The following is a 23,070-nucleotide window of genomic DNA, read 5'->3' as shown; positions in this document are numbered from 1 at the left end:
TGGCGGGGGTCTGGTGGCCACTAAACTGAGCTAGAACCCGCGGTGGAGGAGAGAGACATCCGTGGTGAATCGGGATAGCGGGGGGGGCCGGTGGGGAGTAGAGGACCCGAAGCGGGGACAACCCGCTCTGTAAGGTCGCGCCTCCTCCGCGATCCCGGAGGGGACCCACGGTCGTTTTCTGTCGCCGCTGCCTCGGTAGGAGAGAGAAGCTGGGCCGGTGCCCAGCGCGGGATTCGGCCTACCGCCAGCGAGTATCCGGCCAGCGCTGCCAGGGACGCAGCACCACTGCCCAGGTGCCACGACACGGCTCCGCTGGGCTGTGCTGACAAGCCCCGGCCACGCCGCGCCCCGGGTTGGTGGGTTTGAACCGGCGGGCGCTGCCCTCGCCAGCGCGGGCGGGCGGAGGCGCCGCCGGCCGGCAGGGGCGCTGCTGGCGGCGGGGCGGGGGAAGCGGAGAGACGGCGCTGCCATTCCCCGGCTGCGCGGCCGCCTCCTCCCCCTCCGCCTCTTCCTGGCCGCGGCTAGAGGAGCTGTGCTGGCAGCGGGGAGGCGGCGGCGGCGGCGCCCAGCTCCCGGCCCGCCATGGCGATCCGCAAGAAGAGCAACAAGAACCCGCCGGTGTTGAGCCACGAGTTCATCGTGCAGAACCATGCGGACATCGTGTCCTGCATGGCCATGATCTTCCTGCTGGGGCTCATGTTCGAGGTGAGGCGGCACCGACGCCCCCGCCGGGGGTCCTCTTCCCGCTTCCTCCCACTTCACCGGAGGCTCTCGGTGCTGGAGGGGAGGGAGGGCGCGGGAGTGCCGTGGCAGCGGGGGAGGCTGCGCGGGCGGGCGGCGGAGCCCTGCGGCTTCCCCCAGCCAGCGCCGCCGCCTCCCGGCGCACCTGCCCGCCGGCCCACGCCCGCCCCGCTGGACGCGGGGAGCGGAGCCGACCCCCGCCCCGCCGCACGACCCCAGAACCAGCGCGGGCGCCCTCCCCGCGGCGCGTCCCCGCTTCCCCGGAGGGAACGCCCTTTTCCCCGGCTCGGCTTGGAGAGGCGCAGCCGTGGGTGCCGCCAGGACCCGGGTCCCGCTTCCCCGCCGCCTCGGGCGGGGAGCCGTGCGGTGCCGGGAGCGGGGCGGCGCGCTGCCTGCCGCGGGAGTTCCTGCGGGCGGCGGGGTTACGTGGCAGCCAGGGCGGGGGGGAGGAGTGCGCGGCACGGCGGGGAGGGGGCGGGGGGCGAGGCCCGGCCGCGACAGCCGATCCCCCGCTCTTTGTGTGCGCGGCCCCGCCGGGCCCCGCGGCACTACGGCTCCCGGCGGGCGGCGCGGCGGGAAGGGAAGGGAAGGTGGCGGTGACGTGTCCTTAGGGCCGCCGCTCGGGTCCCCCTGCCCGCGCCCCCGCACCGGCCCCCGCCCGCGGAGCATCCCGGCGGCTCCAGGCGCCGTTCGGCTGGGCAGGGCACCCCCGCCGCCTCGTCCCGCCTCGGAGATGCGCCGAGATTTGGTAGCGGCCGAGGGGAGCTCTCCCTCCGGCCTGAGGGCGGCCCTGCTGCAGGCCCTCCGCTCTCTGGGCCCCCATGTTGAATGCAGATGTTTTAAAACGTGCCCTTTTGGCACTGGAAGGGTAAATTACCTGTGTGACTGCCAAAATGTTATCAGTGATCTAATATCGCTGACGATCAAATGAAGACACTGTTGACCAAATGTTTCTGGTATTTTAGATATTTGTTTAGACATTTATTTTAGACATTTGTTGAGGGTTGTGAACCTTTTTGTTATAGGGATGGTTTTCAGGATGGTTTTATCCAGCTGTTGGTACAGCTCAGCACTAAAGGCCAGTAGAGTTAGGAAGAAGACAGATAGATCGATAGATATATGAAAAGTAAAAACAGGGCAGACCAGCTGCACTGTTGTGTTTGGGTTTGCTATAAAAAATCACCACGATAGCTGTTATATGGTGGTTTCCTGGGGAATGACATTAAAGAGGTGAACCTAAAAAGTTACTTTTTGTGCCTACATCAGCCTTACTGTATTAACAGTATTTCTGGCAGGGTTAGAAGTTTCGGGGGATTGAATGTGCAGAATTCTTTTGTTTCCATTTTTTTTAACCCACAGTGTTTTCTAGCCCAGCGTAAAAAGGCTGTGTGTCATTGTTGGTATAGATGTGGTATGTTTCAATTTTTTAAATGCTTTGATATAAGTCTTGGAAATCACTTGTTGCGGTTAATGGTGCTATGGTAAGGTGTTTACACTGCTTAACTTGTACAGTTCCAGTACTGAGAGTAGCTGACAGAGCCTTCAAAGGGCAGTTCAGGATTGAATACTGTTCTGAATTGTCCTATGAGGGCTCCGTTGATGAATAGGGAGCCCGAGGCAACTTCACTAATTTAAGCAAACTAGTTGGATTCCCTGAAGTTACATGGACTGAACAGTCTGCCACGTATTCAGGGTTTCATAGAAAATCTGGCACTTGTTGACAAAGCACTAGTTTTTAAATTCTCACTTCCTGTGAATAATGAGTACTGGTAGTAACCTAATCATTATCTTCAGACACTCAGCATGTCCTTCCAAGATTCCTAAAGGGGCTTGGGTTTTTTGTCAGCCCTATTAATTACCACATAGACCCTGGGTTTTTACAGCAATGAGAAAATATCTGATCGTGAATATGGTAAAACACAATTATTTTTCCCTCTCATTTAGGGCCTGTTAATTCATGTTGGGATTCAATGAAGATGTGTTATAGTTAAAAATAAGTTTATGCTTATTGACAAATAAGAACTTGTACTCCATCTTATTTATTGGGGGTTTTAGAATATCTCCACCCCTCTCCCCAAAGAAAGCCATTAGGACAAACATCTTCTCTTCAAATTGCTTTTATGTATTATATTATTTTTTTTACAGCCCATCATAATGGGGTAGTACCGCTACTGGTAAATTCAGTTTCATTTGTTTTATGCTTCTTGCCAAAGGATCCCCAGGGTCAAAAGAATGCTGATTGTACTGAGTTGGTATCCCACTGGCCTGAAATTGTTTTCTGTTCTTCATGCCTTTTTTTCGTTCCCTGTCCACATTTTTCAGATGACCCACAGATGTATGAATATGATAACTGACTTCCAAATTTTGTCAAATAAAAAAGGTACTTTTAAATAAAGTTTATTCTCAGCCACTGCTGAATGCATCATGGTCAAGGGACTCCATGATATTGTACATTCTGTTAATGTAATAATACAGTATGGACTAAAGACAAAATTGTAGCATGTGTCTTCATTTTATTGTTGTAGGAAAGGCCGTTTGTAAGTAGCATTTTCAAGCATTTTTCATTTGGCAGGCTGAGTATTCTGTAAACAAAACTATAGAGACCACGCAATGTGTGCTGCCCTTGCAAAGTCAGGTGCAGCAGTGAGATAATGGGAGTTGATCAGTTTTTTGGGAGGAGACAAACATGCTGGGCAAGGGTGCCAAAACTATGGGCAAATGTTTCCAGTTCAATGTAGTTTATTTCCATGAGGATTTATAGCACTTTTGGTTTTTCCTCTTTCAGATAACAGCAAAAGCAGCCGTCATTTTTGTTACACTTCAGTATAATGTTACCATCCCTGCCACAGGTATGTATCTTGCAGGATATGAGACAGTGTATCAGACATTATTAGTATGCTACGCTTCCTAGACTTGACAGAAAGGGAATTTGTCGATCTGAATAGATAATGAACATCTTTCAAGAATTCCACTTTATTAAAACAGTGTTTTAACTAATTAGGTTAGAGACAATGTTTCTGTTCTGCTGTTTTTGTTATTAGTGCTGAACCACCATCTGACTGGTAGATAAATTCATGTGAATTCTTACTCTGGCTTTGCAGGTGACCATCCTTAATAGTCAAAGTGGGGCGATAGTTTAACATATTTTCATTGTCCACTTTCGGTGTATTTGGGTAAGCTTCCTAAGTGCACTTAAGTTTTTAGTCTTATAGCACCTTTCCAGAGTTAAAATAAGTTTGTGATGTGATGGAGAAGATAACTATAAGCAGTCTAGAGACCTAGCTCATGGTGGCAGTTTAATTTGACTTTTATTTGTTCAGCTAACTACATGCTACTTCTGTCTGAAAGGTTTCACTCTGAGAAATAAACTTATTAACCATTAAACTGTATTGGTGCCTAACAATTAATTCTGTTTGTCTTTTAGAAGAACAATCTGCAGAAACAATCTCTCTCTATTACTATGGCATCAAAGACTTGGCTACAATTTTCTTTTACATGCTTGTAGCAATAATCATACATGCTATAATTCAGGAGTATGTACTGGATGTAAGTACAAAATATTACTTCCTTTCATCAAGATAATTGTCAGGTTTTAATTAGACTTTAAGACTATTAACTTGAAAGTAAACTTCTGCATTGAAGTTTTTAACTGTAAAAACATGCATTAAAACTTTTAGACATTCTAATGCAGTTACCAAATAGATGTTAAGTACTGCAGCATAAAAATAACAGTGAACTTTCTTTTCAGAAAATTAACAGGAAAATGCACTTTTCAAAAACAAAGCATAGCAAGTTCAATGAGTCTGGGCAACTTAGTGCATTCTACCTTTTCTCCTGTGTTTGGGGAACGAGTATTCTTGTCTCTGTAAGTATGCTTCTTCTGTTTGTATGACGAGATTTTTAAAAATTCAATTATGTTGATGATGAATATGGCTTTGGCTTATTTTTCTGTTTTTAGCTGGTTTTAATTTTAAAGTGGGGATAAGTTTAAGTATTCTGTGTGGGTTGTAGTGATAACTCAGTATAGAGCCCGTAGTGTTACTGTTGCTCAGTCTTGAGTTGATTTACTGTTGAAATGAGTCAGGTAAAACCATTTAACTCTATTATGGTACTTAATTCTCTGTAGGGGTTTTTTGTGTTGGTTTATTAACATAAAATAAATGTTTAGAAAACACCACACATAGCATTTTGGAGCCCAGGGAATGGGTATATGACAGATTCCTGTAGCCTCGGGTCAGTGTGTGCTTTTAGGTGACATGCTCTTTGCTAGTGGCTGGATGTGTATGAGCTTAGCTTCATAGAAGGGGAAAAGTGTGCCTTTTTTTTTTTTTTTTTTAACATAATAACTAAGAGAAAGTTTTTCCAGGAGTTAAGTTCAATGTTTTCAGTGGTTTACAAGAGAGGACTTGTGGCTGTAGTAATGCTGGAATAATTTCCATCTCATAAAGACATTGTATCTTGAATGATCACTTGATTTGTTTGGCTGCTTTTCTTTTTCCTAAGCCAGTGCAACTGTCTTTTGTTTTGGGGATTTGTTTTCTGCGTTGGTTTGGTTTTGTTTATTTTTGATTTCTTGAGGGCTTTCTAAAAAAGAAAATTTACAGATCCTGTAGTTTTACTTGTGTATGTAGATGTGTGCGTTTTTGTATGTACACATGTGCACATACATAAATGCATACATGTATGTCCAGTCATTATTTCTGACTAGAAAGTAACATCTTAGAGCATTTATTGGGATTTTTTGTTTGTTTTTTTTCTTTTTTTAGGAGAACTATATATCAGATCCAACCTCTCTGTGGAGGGACTATCCGCACACTCTGATTCCGTAAGGCCTCTTCCTTAGAGGATTGCTGGGGGAGAGGAGGGAGTGTTTTAAGCCTAGGATGTGTCATCAACAATCTGTGTAGAATAAGTAGTTTGTAAAACTGCATTAGTCACTAATGTATTTTTGGTCATATTTATGTGGCCTCTTGATTCTTCTGACAACTTGTAGCATACAAAGTTCTTTTTCTGTAGGCTATTACTTAAAGAATTAAGTTTTTGTGAGCTTTGTCTTAGTGATTTTGTTTTTAAAAACATTAGTTTAGAGTTGGCTGGCAGGAAAGATTTGTATTTTTTCTTTGTTTGAGACAGTGATAAAATGAGTTCACTAGAAGCTTCTGAAATGTTTTAAGTTAATTCATAATAAGTAATATACTTCAATTTTTGCTGTATTGTACAGGTTTCAAATGAAGTTTTTCTACATCTTACAGTTGGCATACTGGTTTCATGCTTTTCCAGAACTGTACTTCCAGAAAACTAAAAAGGTAAGTTCAAAACGTAAATGGGAGGAACTCCAGGGCAAGGTGGCTTTTTTCTTTTCAGTTAAATCCTAATTGCAGTAAAATTGCTAAATATCTGTTGTGTAAATAAAAATTACTGGTATTTCTCGTCCACTGAAAGAATTTTCCCTAGAGCAAATGAATGTGAGATTTTCTTTTCAGCTCTTTTTTGTTTTGTTTTGTATTGTTTCTCAGAACTGATAGACTGAATAGGCTCATTGAAATCACGGTTGCTTCATGAATCATGATACAGGTGTAGAATATAAACGGTGAATAATTCTGTACATCAAAGGAGTATGAAAGTCTGGGATTTGATTTAAATAGCATTTTCCTCAGCAGAAGTTCTGGTTAGTTATGTATTGAAATTTTTTCCAGTGCTCGATTTTTAACAGCATCATTTTTCCATTAAGCGTTTTCTCTGTTTGGGCTCTGATAACACTGAGTTTGCCACAGATTTTTTGTAGCACATTTTTTTGCCTTCCTGGACCAAAATAGTCTCTTTGAATGTTTTTGCTCAGGATCATTTTGCATAGACAGTTTCCTGCTTAAACTTTCCTGTTGTAAACTCCTCAGTATGGCTTCACCAAGGGCAAATGATACTTGACTAATTTAGTGGCCTTCCATGGTGGAGTGACTGCATCAGCAGATTAGGGAAGAGCTGCTGATGTCATCTACTTGAACTTCTGTTAAGGCTCTTGGCAGGGTTCCCCCAGCATTCTTACCTCTAAATTGGAAAGAGATGGATTTGATGGATGGACTGTTAGATGGACAAGGAACTGGCTGGGTGGCTGCTTCCAGAGAGTCAGTGAGTCAATGTCCAAGTGAAAAGCAGTAATAAGTGGTGTTCTTCAAGGCTCTGTACTGGAACCAGTGCTGTTTAACATCTTCGTCAATGACATGGGCAAAGGGATCAAGTGCACCCTTGGCAAGTTTGCAGAGGACACTAAGCTGAGTGTTGCAGTTGGTTTGCTTGAGGAAAGGAATGCCATCCAGAAGGATCTTGACAGGCTTGAGGACTGCGTCCTTGTGAACCTCATGAAGTTCTACAAGGCCAAGTGCAAGGTCCTGCACCTGGGTTATGGCAATTCCCAACATCAGTACTGGCTGGGAATTAATGGGTTGAGAATGGCCCTGCAGAGAAGGACTTGGGTGCACCGGGAGGATGAAAATGCAACATGAGCTGGCAATGTACCCTTTCACCCCAGAAAGCCAGTTGTCACTTGGGCTGCATAACAAGCAGTGACCAGCTGGTAGAGGGAAGGGATTCTACTCTGCTCTGGTGAAACTGCTCCTGGAGTGCTGCATCCAGCTCTGGGGTTCCCAGCACAAGAAAGGTACAGATCTGTTTGAGTGGGTCCAGAGGAGGGCCACGAAGATGAACAGAGGGCTGGAGCACCTCTTCTATGAAGGCAGGCTAAGAGAGTTGGGGTTGTTCAACCTGGGAGAGAAGGCTCCAGGGAGAACTTACAGTGGCCTCTCACTGTTTGAAAGGGGTATGTAAGAAAGATGAAGAGAGACTTTTTATTGGGGTCTGTAGTAACAAGGAGCAATGATTTTGAAAGAGGGTAGGTTTAGAGTAGATCTGAAGAAATTCTTTATGATGAAGATGCTGAGACACTGGAGCAGAATGCCCAGGGAAGTTGTGAATTCCCTTTCATTTGAAATGTTCAAGGTCAGGTTGGATGGGGCTTCGAGCAACCTGATCAAGTGATTAATGTCCGTGCCCATGGTGTAGCAGTTGGACAAGGTGATCCACAAAGGTATCTCTGAGCCCAAACCACTCTGCGACTGTTGTTGCTCTGTGACTAGGCTGCATCTCTGTTACCAGTTCTGCTTTATTCAAGGAAATGAAACATAGGTGTTACATAACCATAGGCCTTTGTACAGGAGCCTGGAAGAGGCTTGGTAAAATAGTAATGAGATGCACTGTTTTTATGCTGCTCAGATGCAGTATGAATACTGTTTTGCAGATACACTGCAGCTGATGTTCCCCTGTTGAGCTAGTGATACCTCTCAAATTTGACTTCACAGCCAAGTGTGGAGATTTTTCTTAAAATAACTTCAAGAAAGCTGTCACATGTGGCTTAAGTGCTGTATGTTGAATAGTAGTGTTTTACTTGGTTGCTGCTTTAAATTGTGCACTCTGACTTTTGCATTAAGTTTAAAGAGTGATAGTTCATTTGTTTTAGCAAGTTCATAGTTGATATTTCTTTAACCACAGCTTAACCTCTGCCATCTTGGCTTCCTTGCCTTATTCCTTCTCATGAAGGAATTTTACGGCTTTTACTCAGGTTTGGTTATCTGTCCTGCTGACATAAACAAAAAAACTTCTTAACTCTGGCTCCTACATAGTCATGTATACCTGCATGTGCATTATTCCACAAGGCCAGCAGTCTGACAGTTTTTCTAAGCAGGCAGCATGGGCTGTTTAAATGTTGCCTCAGTTATAAAGTTGCCTGGTTGTGCTTGGAGAAACTGATCATTTGTACTGACTGTTGTCTTTGTCTGAAATAGCTAATTTTTCATTTTCTTTCAGATAATTTAGAGTAGGTCTTTCTCCACCTGTTTTCTTGCTCTTTGTGTATTATGAGTGTGGTGTTCGCTGTTGTCACAGTTGTTTGGTTCTGTGGGTTTGTTGGATTTGATATGGAGTATTGAATAACATAGTACAGCTCTTGTAAGATTAAAATTTTAGGCCTTTTTTAATTACATGTAGACAAGATAAAGCTAAAGATCCTTGCTTGAAGATTAGAGAATCTTTTCAAAAAGGAGTATTTTAAGCACAACTGAATGTACTCTGCCACCACTCCAAAATAGGTTTGTATTGTGATCTGGCATACTTCAGTGGTTCTTGTGTTCACAGGTGGCACAATCTGCTCTCCATGTGCTATGTGTTTTCGTCTTCATTATTTCATCTCCATGAAGTGTTCACTTTAATAGGGCTGGCTAAAGCCTGACTTAAACTGGGACCACGTGGTTTAGCATGACTGGTTAATAACAGTATTCTCTGTATTTGCCAGCAACTGTGTTCCAGAATTTTGGATGACCTTGAATTTTTAAAATTGATGTCAACACTTAGAAAACTTTTTATTTTGATTTGTAGACTGTTATTTTATTCTGTTGCCATCTGACAATTTGATGGGCAGCAAACATGAGGAACTGTAGGATCTGATGATACAGTAATACATACAAAATAAGTACTTTAATAGCTTGTACAAATTCACAGTGGTCATAACAAATAGAAGTGGATCCTTTTAAGAAGCATCTTTTGCATGTTTGATGCCTTTTCTCACAGTAGCATATGTAAGATGCAGAGTATTACTGGTAAGTAAGCAATAAGTTGTGTGTGCAATTAGATGATCCAGGCTGAGTAATTCAGTGCCAGACCAGGCCATGTTAAGGTAGCTGATAAACCAAGAAGAGTTTCCAAGACTGGGGAACAGTTTGTAATAACAGATAGCATTATACAATACTGTATAACGTTGTGTATAACACATGGTCCCTTCTTTATCCCTCGTAGGAAGATATCTTTCGCCAGATTGTCTACATTGGACTTTACCTCTTTCATATTGCTGGAGCCTATCTCCTGAAGTAAGTCAATTGTAAACTTATGCTGGCTCCCTTCTCTGCCTTAAACATCTAACAAAATGTCTGAATGTTTGTTTTATTTGTTTTGATAGTCTGACCCATCTTGGACTTGTTCTTCTGGTATTGCATTACTTCGTTGAATTTCTTTTCCACATATCCCGTCTTTTCTACTTCAGTGATGAAAAATACCAGAAAGGGTAAATAGTCTTTATCTTTAAAATGCATGTAATTTCTGTCTTAAAGCCTATTGCATTTAACTAACCAGAAACCAAAATTACAAGGAAGTTCAAACAGTGTTTCTTAAGCAACCACAGTTCTCCAGACTAATGTTAGTACTTATATTTCTAAACCATCAGTATACTTTTTACCTTGTTTTAGCCTATTTAAGTAAATATTAGTAGCAGTATAAAATGAAATAAAATCTCTCAATGTGTGCTAATGTAGAGAAAGGAACAGGACGGATTGCTAGTACAGCCAGTTCTGTAGGAACTAATAATGTGCTTTTGTTCTAATAGTACTGGAAAGCACTTTGCACTGAGTTGAAATTAGTTTTCATATCATAATACAAGATGCATTTAAGATAGGTGCAAAATCATGAATCTAGGTAAGTTCTTACATTTCAAACAAATTTGCATGGTGAAGTGTAAACATCTGCATTGTTAGTGCCTGTATTTTGAATGGAGAGTTCATTTAGTGTTTGTGGTGTTTTTATTTCTAGATTTTCACTGTGGGCAGTTCTTTTTGTTTTGGGAAGGCTTCTCACCTTGATTCTCTCAGTCCTCACTTTTGGCTTTGGACTGGCAAGAGCAGAAGATCAGCAGCTGAATTTCAGTACTGGGAACTTTAATATCCTGGCTGTTAGGTATGGTAAACTTGGAACAGTTCTTAAGCATGTGCTGTAAACCCATGTTAAATACACAGTATAAGTGGTATGGTACTACTGCCGGTAATTCTGAATTATTGAGTGTTTTCATGCAACCAATGGGATCAATAGGAACAGCTTATGTAAAAAACTTATAAGGCACAGTGAAATGAATTGACTGATGTACAGTCTACAGCTGAGAAGTCTGTAACTGGTTAGTCTTCTTTTTTGGCTTAAAAAAACCCCAAAAAACCAAAAACAAACAAAAAAAACCCCAAACCACTACAAAAAACCAAAAACAAACAAAAAAAACCCCAAACCACTACAAAAAAAAAACCAAAACCAAGCAAACAGAGTTAAAAGGAATATTCAGTTAGAAACACTACTTTCAATTGTTGTAGAGTTAGTAAATTGAATTCTAGATATAATTGCTGTGAGTTTATCTTAGAGGTCAAGGCATTATGTCCAGAGCATCTTTGGTCCTGATTGAAGATTTCTGTTTCTTTCTCTGCCTTTATTATGGCTTCTATTGCTGCTGCATGATCCAACTACCTGGCCTTCATAGGAATGCAGAAAAGGAAGTTATTGAAACATTGACAATTTCAGCATTATCTTGCAAAATTGATACTCTGTACTGCAAGACATTCCTGAACCATTTTCAGCTGTTACTGCCTGGTACCCTGAGAGTAATTCTGAGAAAGACAGCAGGAAAGAAACCTAGTACTTGCCAGTTCTTATGGGCAAAAATTTCACTATCACTCGATTATATCTAGTTTTGATCATCTGTGCTTGAGCCCAGTCTCGCCCTATGCGGGCAAACTCTTGGCTTAGAAAATGGGTGTTACCAGGAGGAGGGGATGGAAGTTGCTGAAAAACCTGAGGTGTTCTACTTTCCTTTTCTGTTTGAATAATGAGACAAACACACTGATAAAACTTTACCTGTTACTTGTTTCTAGAATCAGTGTGCTGGCCTCCATCTGCATGACTCAGGCATTTATGATGTGGAAGTTCATTAATTTCCAGCTTCGGAGGTGGAGAGAGCATTCTTCTTCTCAGCCTCAGTCAGTGAAAAAGAAGTTTGTATCAGCTAAAGGAAAGACCTCCAGAAAAGAAAGAGGTTTGTAGTTTCAGTTTTTCTGTCGCCTTGACTTCTCAAAACCAACTTCAGTTTTCTGAAGAAGCATTTTGTGTTTAAGTTGTGAGATGACTCAGCTTACAGAAGCAGTAGTGGTGAATATTACTGTGGGAAGAATAGATTTTAAAAAAAACCACTATATATTGTTGGGTTTTCTAAGTGCCCAAATTAAGGAATTACTGTGATTTTTTAGTTATTGCAGCATATTTTTATTATCTTTAATTTAATTACTTGAACAAAATGTGTCATGTTTATGTTTTGTTCCTTTATAAAAAGGGAACAGATGCAATTTTAGATCTGGTCCCTTAGACACTTATTTGTAAAATTTTCTTGCAGTGGATTTCAAGCTTGTTTTTCATTGCCATGAAATTCTGAGGGCTTAGGGCAAAGAGGTAGTTTGATGATCCACCCAGTGAAAATTTTTGTGTTAGAAAGTGATAGTTCTTTAAGGAAAGGTAATAACTACTTACTACTCTAAACCTGTGTTGAAGCATTTGGAAACAAGCTGATGAGTCCAGGTTTGACTTTTTGGTTATGTCACACCCTTTTTATGGAAAGGGCATGAAATATGAACTGAATGCTCTTTCCTCCAAGAAAAAGTTATGTGCTCTTTTTAAAAAAAAATTTAAATCCCTGTACTGTGTTGCACCAACAGTTCAGCTTTTGTGTATTTAATTGCTAGCTTGAATAATTTCTGCACTCTTTTGAAATGGCAAAAATTGTTTCAAAATCTTTTTTCAGCACGATCCTTTGATCCCAATCATGTGTTACCACCCTGTTCCACTTTTTGACACATTCCATGTAATATGTGTCAAGACCGTTTGCACTGAGAACTGAGATTTGTGGTGGGAGATCAATAATTTTTTTATTTCTCCCAAGTTTCTATTTTTATTAAAATTGTGTGTTTTAGAGTATTGCTGCACTCCCTTTGGATGATTTGTAATTATCACAACTTGGCTTTTGTGTAGTGTTGGGGGGGGGTTTTTGGGTTTTTGCATCTGAATATTCAGTTGGATTTTTTTTTTTTTTTTTTTTTTATAATTGAGTGAAGGTAGTTTCCTATGTAAATGTCCTGTTTAATCAGAGCTTCATGTTCATGGTCTTCTCACTATGGGTTTTTTTAATTTAAGTCTTTTATGTCAAATAATTTTAAAATTTGTGCCTTGATGGTGATTTAATCAGGGAGTCAGAAATGTAATAGCTTTTAAAAATCTCTTAATCTATATCATTCATGTAATTTAGTGAATCTGCTGTGTTTCACCCAACTTCAATGGAGACTTGCAAGTGGTAAACAGATAGTGAAAAAGTCAGTCAATTGGAGTTGTGGTTTAATTCACAAAATAGTTGAATTATGCCTGTCTTGAAGATTGGAGAATTTTATTCCATGTTTTAAATGGAAATAAAAGAACTCAGTCCATTCAAATTCTTCTGTTTTGAATATTCCTGTTGTCTGTTCAGAGCACTTGCATAGGGTGCAGCAAAACAGTGTTTTTGAAAGAGTAATATACACAATTGAACTGTTTAAAACACTATTTTTTTTTGTGCTTGAATTTTTTTGGGGAGCCAGGGCACAATAAATGTGTTACTTTCAGTCTATGCCAAAAGCAAGAAATGACAGTAGAAAAATCATGCTGGTGATGTAGGTGGGGTACCCAGCCACATGCTGATTCAAATTCTTTCTTTTACCTAACCTGTGTAAGAAAATATGATTTCAGTTAGCTGGCTTGGGTCTAGTACATTGTTTTTAAGCTTCTTTATTTAAAAATAATTTAAATGTTTTCAGAAATATCCGAAGACCTCCTTATGAAGGCTTAAAATGGTGGTGTCATTCACAGCCAGATATGTGGTCAAACAGACCTTGACTCTTTGGGCCTGTCTCTGGTCTTGTGCTCATGTGTGGTTCTCTTTGTTACTGTTTTTTGTTGTTTATTTGCATAAATGGGAGCATTTGGGTGTCATGGGAGAGAGAGGGAGGCCAACAGTTGTTTTTGTAGACTGGCCACACGCTGGTGACCTTCAACACATCTGCAGATGGAAAAAATAAGTTTAGCCAGTCCTTTGTAAAAAAATATTAAAAAAAAAATATATATATATAAAATAATTTTTAAAAGGCACCCTAAAAACCAGCAACTGTTGCTTGAAGTCAGAATGATATGAGTCAGAGCAGAAATGTTAGGCTGCAAGCATGGTAGCTGCCTGTGCCCTATGCTCTTTAGATCTGTGTTATAAATATGGTTACTGTCAGGCAGCATCTGTTTCCTTGGTTGTGGTGAAACTGAATAAAGGGGTTACTTTTCATTCACAATGGTATCATGTTGCTCCACTTTACTAGTTGTATGCCTTGTTGGTTTAGGGGAAGCTTTTGCTAACAAATCATCACTGGTGCTTGAACAGATTAAACCTCTTGAGATCTTCAAGCTGGCCTTGAAGCGGGATAGAAGTAGAGAGTTGCAGCTGGTAACACATTCCTGCTTTGTGCTCTTAGATAGGTGCCTGATCTTGAACTCTTTCCACCTACACATACTGCAAATCTGAGCTAGTGTTTTACTTCTGTCTGTCTTACCTATGTAAATAGCTTCATCATAACATAAATGAATTCTGTATTTTGAAGTATATGCTTTAAAAATTGCGAGTATATGTGTGTATGAAGGATTTCCTCTGTATCAAATGCTTGTGAAGGTAAGCAAAGGAGTGTAATTTTAGCAAGACTTAATTATTTATCCCACCTATTTCATATTATAAGACCTGTAGCAGAGAATTGCGTATATACTGTGTCTCCAGAATTTCACAGAACCATCTCATCTACAGGTTGTGCTTTACTTTTTCACAGACTATCTTCTAAAATACTGTAACTGGTCTAGATTTTCAGTCTAGATGTATATAATGCACACATTTCAGTGTCTGGCCACATCAGGAAACTGGAATTTATTGTAGTAAACTTTAAATATTGCACTTTGTAAAAACTTCATTATACTGTTGTACTCTGAATGACAAGAGGTTTAACAAAGAAGGTACATCAGAAAAGAAGTTAAGGCTGTTTGTGTAGGACCCACAAAAATGTCATAAAATCTAAAGCATCTCACTGTATTTGAAAAATGTTTTCTTCCTTTTTTCTAGAAAATGGAATAAATGGAACAGTGACCTCAAATGGAGCAGACTCGCCTCGCAGCAGGAAGGATAAATCCTCGTAAAACTGGGTTTTATTAAGTTAATTGACTAATGTCCCCAAAGAATCTGCTTTTTACATGGATGGCCCTTCAGCACTAGAGATATTATGGATTAAAGAAAATACAATTCATGTTTTTTGATTATTGCTGTTATTTTGGGAAACTTTTTTTAAAAAGCCATTTTGACTAAAGCAAAAGGTTTATCTCTCTTCAAATACTTGGGGGGAGGATTCAACACTTTTTAAAAAACATTGACGCTTTTTTAAATATTTACTGTGATGAATAACTTAATGAGGATCACTGTTGCAGTGTATTATTTCCTTCCAGTTTTTGTAACCTTGGTGATACTGTTCTACCAACTTCACTTTTTCCAAGTTCCTCAAGAAGTATTGCAAAATTGAAGTAAAAACATAGTATGCATTTTCAGATACTCTGGGTTTTCAGTTAATTACCTTGACTCAAATTTACACTTCAATTTGGGATTCCAAGACCACACCAATAGACGTCTTTATTTGGTAGTTACTAGCTGCACGATGTCTGCTCTAAGAATTGCCCCATATCATTAAAACAAAACTGAACTAATTGGAAATGTTGCAGAGTCTTATTGTTTGTTGGTTAGAAATCTCTTACAAGGAGCAAAACACCTTTTTGAGATATAGCTTTTAGCACTTGAAACTTAGAAGGGAGTGTGTATGGTCATAGAAAGAGTTGATTTGAGTAGCACTGTTCACTTCTGTCTGTGCTTTTGAAGTGTACATATCTTGGAGTATTAGTGTGCATTGGACCTTCTTTGGAAACTTGTCTGTCTGATTTTAGGGGTGGAGGGTCTTACAATGTGTTGTGTTTGTTTTGGGAAGCAATTAATGCTCCATGAAGAGGGAATTAAATAAATGGATCAAGTTATGAGAAACATTCCTTTATTCTAACTGCTTTGCTTTGTTTCACCTCTGTTAGGACATAGGTTGATTTCTCCTATATATATTTTTATGAAAAAATATTTAAAAGCTACAGCTTCTTAAAACTGATTTATTGTGGTCTCTGCTACAACTGGAAAAATCTAAATTTAAGAATTTTTCCATTATCTTGCATAATTGTATTCAATGTGAAACTTTGCCCAGTTAGTTTTCCAGTTTAATATGCAGATGTTTCCTCTGTATGCTTTTGTAAAGGGTGTAATTCAACCTGTTTCACTTGAGAATGAGTGAGACATTTATTTCAGTCTTAAGAAGAAGTTGCTAAATTAGTCTACCAAGTTAACCCAAGTATTGAACTGCTTATTGATTGAGGAATAATTATGAGCAATCAAGCTGATAAATAAAATAATTTTAATTAAAAACTGTTACTATAACTGAGTTTATACCCAACAAAGTAATAAATCTGCATTCTGTATTTTCTACAGTTCAATTGCTTACTATTCAGAATAAACGTTTCTAGTACAAAATCCTCACTACAAGTAACTATCCATTCTTCAGTTGTTTAGTGCTATTTAGAGTTATTGCAGTATAATTTATTGTATGTTTCGGCTGATTACAGTCACAATTCCCAAGTATTTGGTTCACAGCTCCTGAGCTGGCCTTGGCAGACTTGTACTTGCTTAGCTTAAGAACTCTGGGGCAGTGTGCCCTGTAATACCCTGTCCTAAATATAGTCTGCTTCAGTAGAAGTGGCTATCCCATGTCTTGATTGGAACAGGTAGAACTGTGAATCTGTCTGATCTGACCGTGAAACTGCAAAACTGGAACTCGGAAATTTTGAGAGAATTGTGTACATTATATACTCGTTGTCCAAAGTCTTGGTTTGTGTCTGATGTTTCTAGAAAAACCTTCACAGATTCTGTGTGCCTTGCTCTCAACTTGTACCTTAAGCCAAAGGGGGTAAATTTTAAGTGTCTAGCCTGGTACTTGGACTCTAAATCAGTTTGCTTGTGATATCTGGTTGTACTGGGGCTGTCAGAATCATAAAGAGTGGAGGAACAAATCATGAAGGGAGCATTTAAGGTACTTCTTGAGATCTTCAAGACTGATAGGAGTCTGAGGGCTGTAATACTTGTTTCCCTAAGGCAAACTATTTCTTGTAAACCTCATTCTTTAGCAAAGTAGTCTTGCAATGTAAACTTCAGGTTAATTTCCAAAAACTCCAAAAGAATATATTCTTGACTGTTAATACTGACATTGCATTTTGTCTCCTTTTGGCCTTATGAATGGACATTCTCGGCCTTCGGACATTTACAAAAGCACTTTTGTTTCCACAATGGCTTAATATTCATCATTGCCTTATAGGAGTTGTTGGGATCTGCCAAGTAATAGAAAGTAACAACAGTTGTTCTAGAATTTGGAAAGAGTATTGGAAGCCAGTATTTTCTGTCTCATGTGTCACAACTAAAAATACATACTTATCATGTTTGATGAGGCAAAAGCAGTAATTTTAAATTGTCTACCTTGGGATGGAAACATTCATAAACTTAGAAGATACTGAGACTTCTATTTTTAGTTTGGTATTATTTGTTTTAGCATAAGAATATCGTTTGGCTGGGTAACTTCTTTTGAATTGCTTATAATTGATTTTCAAATGTTATTGCATTTTTGGCTCTTTGCTTGTAATCTGGGATTCAGTAAGATGGAAGAAGATTAGTTGTCTAATCATGTTTTCTTAATTATGGAATCAAGAAAATTAGAAATGGAAATGACTGAGGAGTTCATTATTATATCCTACACCAAATAAAATAGGTAGTAGTTAATTTATCCTCATCAATTACCAGGTCCCACAAAGAGAAAGCTTTGTCCATTCAGATGGATTTGAATTGAGTAATTACGCAGAGAGTGGATAGGGTTTGTTGGGTTTGGTTTTTTTCTTAAACTTCCTTCTCTTTGCCCCGTCTTGTCAAAACTTTTCAAGATTTAACAACAGATGATTTCAAGCATTTTTGACCACCAAATGTGTGTTTATGTGCCAGGCTATTCTCTCAAAACCAGTATTTTACTTTTAAAGTGATTAATTTCAAATTACAAACAAGGAATGCAGAGCAGCTGAAATTAATTTTCAGCGTTTTAGTTTTTATCTGGACACTTTCTCCTTGACTGGTTTCAAAAACTGATTTCTCCTGTGTGAATCATTCATGAATGTGGAAATACTCTTTGGAAATACTGCTTTTCTGGTGATCCCATGCCCAAATTCAGGAATGGTGAAGGAATTTGCTAAGCAGAGAAAGTGCATAGGCTATTTCTGCTAACTTCAGGTTATGCTGAAGGTAAATTATATATGTTGGGATAATGCATTTAGAAAATCAGTTACTTGTAAGCGTTTGGTATTTTTTCTAAATACTCTTTTTCTTTGAAAATTTTAGTTGTGTTGATGGAGTTACATTACCCAGAATTGTAATAAGCAGTGTGGTCCTCTGATTTAAGTAATTGGGCTTCTGTAAAAAGAGTCAATACACCTCTACAGTCCTTTGTTCTTTGAAGATTTCTGACTGACTGCACTGGAGTTGATTTTGTTGGGGGACAAATCTTGATAGGAAAGGGAAGGGATGATTTCCATAGCCATGCTAACCTGAAAGTAATGTAGATTGCTGCCAAAATTGAGGTTCTGTCCCTTGCCTTAGCTAGCAGAAGCCTTTCTGGTTGCATGGTGAGCTGGACCAGAGAGCTGGTGCACCTGAAAACAAGCATGTTTGGGTTTTTGCCATTGGGTTAGTTGCCTGATAGTAACCCCAGAGTTTCACAAGTAATTATGTATAAGCAAGAAGAAAAGTTGCATGGTGAGCTGATGGATCAGGTTCTAAGGCAGCTGCCCCTTTCAACAGCATGTTGCTTAAAAATTACGCTAGATTACAGTAGGGGAGATCTTTAAAGGCTTCCAGTTATTGGTACCAGAAGGGACCTAGTCTCTCTGGTAGCTCCTACATGCCAAATCCATTAAGTGTTAATGGATTTTTTCAAATCTGGTGGGGAAGGGGAAATACTCATTGTGGTTTACTGTATTGAGATACCTTTTATCTGTCATCAGGCTTTCCAAGCAGTGCAAGAGGATACTGGCAGTGTAGAAGTAGGGATTTTGAAAATGTAGATCGTCCTAGACCAAACAAACAATATTACTTCCCTTCACAGCCAGGAAACTATGGGGTTTTTTTGCTTTTTTGGTGTGAGATTTTTTTTTTTCTCCGCCTAAACCCTTTATATATTGAAGTAGGTCTTCCAGAGAGCTTTGCAAGAATTGCACTGTGTGCATGTCTTGGTACATGGAGGGGAGGATTGTTTGTTTTCTCTTACTTTGTTTTCCTGTTTTCAGGAAGTTCACCAGCTGATTCCTAGGTCATACTTGGGTTTGGTTCCATTTCTGACTCAGCCCTTTGGGCTTGTGTTATAAATGTTGGAGACCGGCACTTTCAATAGGCTCCCTATGCAGTGGTGGTCATTGCTGTCCTAATTGTTCTCTCTGGAAAATGTCAGTATTGAAGGGACTGGAACACAAAGTAGAGACAGTGGTGATGTTTGTAACATTTACAGGCTGGCGAGAGCCTGCATACAGAGATGGCATCCAGAGAGGGGGCTGTGGTTTAATGCCTGCATCTTGTTATGCAAATATTTCGGTTATTTCTGGTGCAGGGTATAAGAATGTCCTACAAAATGAAGGCTTGGGGAATATTTAGAAGATCCTTTAAAAAGAAAAATACTTCAAAGGACTGACGTCAGTTATCATCTGTTCATCATATTTGAATCTCTTACATTGTGAGCTGTGGATTATCTTTAGAGCACTGGATTAGCCCATGCTTATTGGTTTGTTGGTGGGGTTGTTTTATGTACTGTGGGTTGTTGTGGATGTCTGGTGAGTATCCCCTCTTCACACTGCTCCCCAGACTACTCAGTTTTGGATCTGATAACCCTAAATCTGTACACATTAAGGAATTTTGTGTGCTCTTCAGAACTAAAATAGGATCAGTGCTGGAGTGTTTCTGGATCAGACATGCATGAAGTAAGCACATCAATAAATTGAGTGTCATCAGAACCACCTTAATGGGAACTGAAACTCTTAAGGATGGATAAATTGCAATACATTTTGGATATAGCTCCCATCCACATTGTGGGTGAAATGGGACTGCTGCTGGCATCTGCCACTGTCCATTCCCTTTGGTGAGCGATGGGTGAGGAGTGCTGGGCTGCAGAACCAGTGGGCTGGCTGCTTTCTGCCTTTTGGAGAAGTTCTTTTGATGTTGCCAATTCAAAAGGCAACAACTCTTATTTCTGGTTTAAAAAAAAAATCATACGGCCTAGTTTTGAATCCAATACACTTGATCTCTTTCTATGTGTCCTGTCACTTTTATTTTAGGTTTCTGCAAATACTTTAGTTTTATCCAGCTCAAGGATGGCAAGTCTGTGATGTGAGTGCCAGAAATGACAACTCCTTTTCCTTCTTTTTGTATTTGAAACTTTTTGCAGAATCAGAGCAGCTGAAGTGTAGCTTTATAATTGAATAGTGTTTCAGTATTCATTCTTTGTCTGTATTTATCGTGGTTAACATTAAGGGTCAGGCATTGTCGTTCAGCACAACACAGTTGTTACTTCTTCATGCCACACACAAGAGTGTTAGGCAATTTGATATACTGACTTAAAAAAAAAAAAAACTTTAGTTAGTCAGGTTCAGCAGAAATTTATATTCCTGGATGGTTTTGCTTTGCATGTTGCAGTTCACTTTCACTGCCTTTCTCATTTAGGAAACTGGGCACCCAAGATCTCTGAATCTCTAGACTGTAGTTTTGCTGTATACCACTTGAAAAATGATGGTCTAGAGCTTTGTGTCTCCTTATATTGGTTTTATATGTTGAAGACTATATCTTGCATTGTAATCAGCAGATAAAAATTCAGCCCATGGTAATAAGAATGTTGTAACAGGGTAAGAATTTCAACTCTTGAACTCCAGACTAGAAAGCAAGCCAAAACTTAACTCACGTTCTCACGCAGGTGATTCCTCCTCTTTGTTTCTTGATTAATCATTATCTTTGTTTTGTTTATGTAGACTGTAAGTTCTTGTGGCAAGGGTTGTCTTTCGTGCGTGTGTGTGCGTGCGCGTGTGTGTACCCAGGACAATAAGGTCTGGAGCCCCAGTCTGTGGAAGCTGTAATAAGCAATCACCTTGTTATTGTTTTCCTGGATATCATAATAAAGAGTATCGAATTAAAACTGTGCTTGAATAGTCTGTTACAAAAATGGAGGCATTTAAATTGCTTCTGGCCTTGCTTACAGTCCAGCAGCATCAGGGAGATACTGCTCAGAGGTAAATAGAGTGTTTTGTTTGGGGATATTCACGTGAACCAGGGAACACAGAGACAGGAAATCTGCTTAGGCTGAAGAACAGTGGCTTGTAACTCGCGCTGGAGCTGGAACTTGCATGAAATTATCAGGAGCTCAGGACTGAGTTTCTCGCCTTCTGTCAGCTTGAGAAACTGCATTGGCCCTCCCTCTTGGGAAGGTGGGGCTTGTTTACTGTAATGTTTGTGCAGCATTTCGTATCCTTTGAGTAGCACTTTCCAGCTTGAGAGAGTAACCACGAACTTGGAGAACACCAAGAGCTGTGCTGGGCAGTGCCGGATGTGGCCTGGGAACTTGCTGTTCCAGTGTCTCCTCTCTCTTCAGCTGAACAACTTTTAAAGCCTTTGTAGACTTCAGCTTCCCTGATACAGAAGAGCAAAATTTCATCCAATCTGAATCAAAGCCTGCACACTGCTCTGTTGGTGATCTAGGAAATGTTGTGGGATCCAAGAACTGTACCCGACTTAGAGAAAGCTAGACTGCGTTTAGGAAACTTTTACTGTGAATGTTACTTTCCATTAGGTTTCATTTGATGCATTGTAGGGGCATGTCTACAGATCCCATGAGCTCTGTATTCAGTTCAAGATACATCAGATTGCTGCTTTTGAAGAACTGTTGAACTACTTAAATAATTCTTAAAAATTTGCATTTGTAGCTTTTAAATGCTCAAATTAATTGAAAGACAATGTTAAGTGAAGATTAGTCTTTCATGAAGACACATCTTGTTCTTGACTTCATTGTTAGACATAGCTTAAACTGTGGTTTAAAAAGAAATAGTGTTAGAAAATCTATGGAAAACACATAATTTCAAGAACCAGAGCTACCTTGCCACTGTCTATACCTGTCAGGTGACAGGAAATCTACTGTAGGTGGTGAGGACAGGTAGATATTGATGGGTACATGTCATCTAAGATGATTGTAACAACTCCTACCTTCTCTTTCCCCCACTGCACCTCTCAATATCATCATCTCACTCTGGAGCCAGTTTTAGAGTGATCCAGCAGGTACGGATGGGAAGTGGAGCAGATGCAGTCTTAGGAGTCAAATCATGTGATGAGTTTGGTATGTGGACAAAACAGCCACTAGAGGCCACCAAAGTCTGTGACAGCTGCGTTTGACTCTGGGTGACTGGTAGCCAGCAAGAACATCTCCGAAGGTTCACTTTTTTGCTGCATTTTCAGCAACAATTACTTTTTGTCTTTTAAGAAGCATTTCTGCTGTAACTCAGAGCATCGAATTAAATTAGACCTATCTCCTTGTAGTTTTGACATAGTAATAAAACCCGTGTTTTATTCTGCAGGGCTTGGAAGGTCTCCTTATTTGGCAAGAATCTACTTCCTCACTTCTGGTTGAGAGAACAGGATCTAGATGTCCAGTATTAAAGCTTTTCTCTTAGCCCAAAAGTGCGACACCTTCGATCAAAAGCAGCGTTGAGAGTGCAAAGCAAGCCTCAGACTGCATCTGCTGTCTGAGATCAGTTTTGTAGGCAAGTACACTGTGCTGTGGCAGATGCTGCTTGCTTTGCTTAAGCCTTGGGGTGGGAGAAAATACAGAAAACCTGCTCTCTCTATTTCCACCAATTTTTCGTGCTCTCAGAATGAAGTTATTTGTTAGAAAGGCCTATGAAATTGTTTCCTGCACTGAAATTTCAGCTTTTATCTGCCAGTAGGAGAACCTTGTTTGGTGGGAACATTGCTTTAGGATATCTCCCTTTAGATGCTACAGGAGTTGTATGAAAACTCAGCCTACAGTAGTTAAAACAACTTCTCAGAAAATACAAGTTATAAGTTGCAGCCTACAGATTTTTTTTTTTTTACAATAATAAGGAATTGTTTTCTTCTATTAGCACATTCCCCCTTTTATATAGAAAAAAGGTGTTTTGGTGTGACATTGAAAAACAGTGTAGTCCGCTAATTTTTGTAGTTTTGTAGTTTAGGGTAATTTTACCCTA

At 40.1% G+C, this 23,070-nt stretch overlaps 1 protein-coding gene across 2 annotated transcripts; it reads left to right on the top strand.

The window, feature by feature from the left end:
- Window positions 1-403: 403 nt before the first annotated feature.
- On the top strand, window positions 404-16,261 carry TRAM1 (translocation associated membrane protein 1). Of its 2 annotated transcripts, none has more exons than XM_042036432.1 (11): window positions 404-705; window positions 3,527-3,590; window positions 4,166-4,287; window positions 4,490-4,606; window positions 5,508-5,566; window positions 5,963-6,047; window positions 9,583-9,653; window positions 9,743-9,847; window positions 10,369-10,512; window positions 11,469-11,629; window positions 14,765-16,261. In XM_042036432.1, exons 1-11 carry the CDS (start codon window positions 583-585, stop codon window positions 14,836-14,838), a joined length of 1,125 nt encoding a protein of 374 aa, XP_041892366.1. In that variant the 5' UTR covers window positions 404-582; the 3' UTR covers window positions 14,839-16,261. The 2 variants fall into 2 exon arrangements, with proteins under 2 accessions (XP_041892366.1, XP_041892367.1); XM_042036433.1 differs by lacking the exon at window positions 404-705 and adding an exon at window positions 1,557-3,121.
- The last annotated feature ends 6,809 nt before the right edge of the window (window positions 16,262-23,070 follow it).

Source organism: Corvus kubaryi, unplaced genomic scaffold (assembly GCF_017639235.1).
Source record: "Corvus kubaryi isolate FWS band 111438036 unplaced genomic scaffold, C.kubaryi_AGA036_p1.0 37385, whole genome shotgun sequence".
Lineage (NCBI taxonomy): Eukaryota > Metazoa > Chordata > Aves > Passeriformes > Corvidae > Corvus > Corvus kubaryi.
This window is presented reverse-complemented; position numbering and strand designations above follow the sequence as displayed.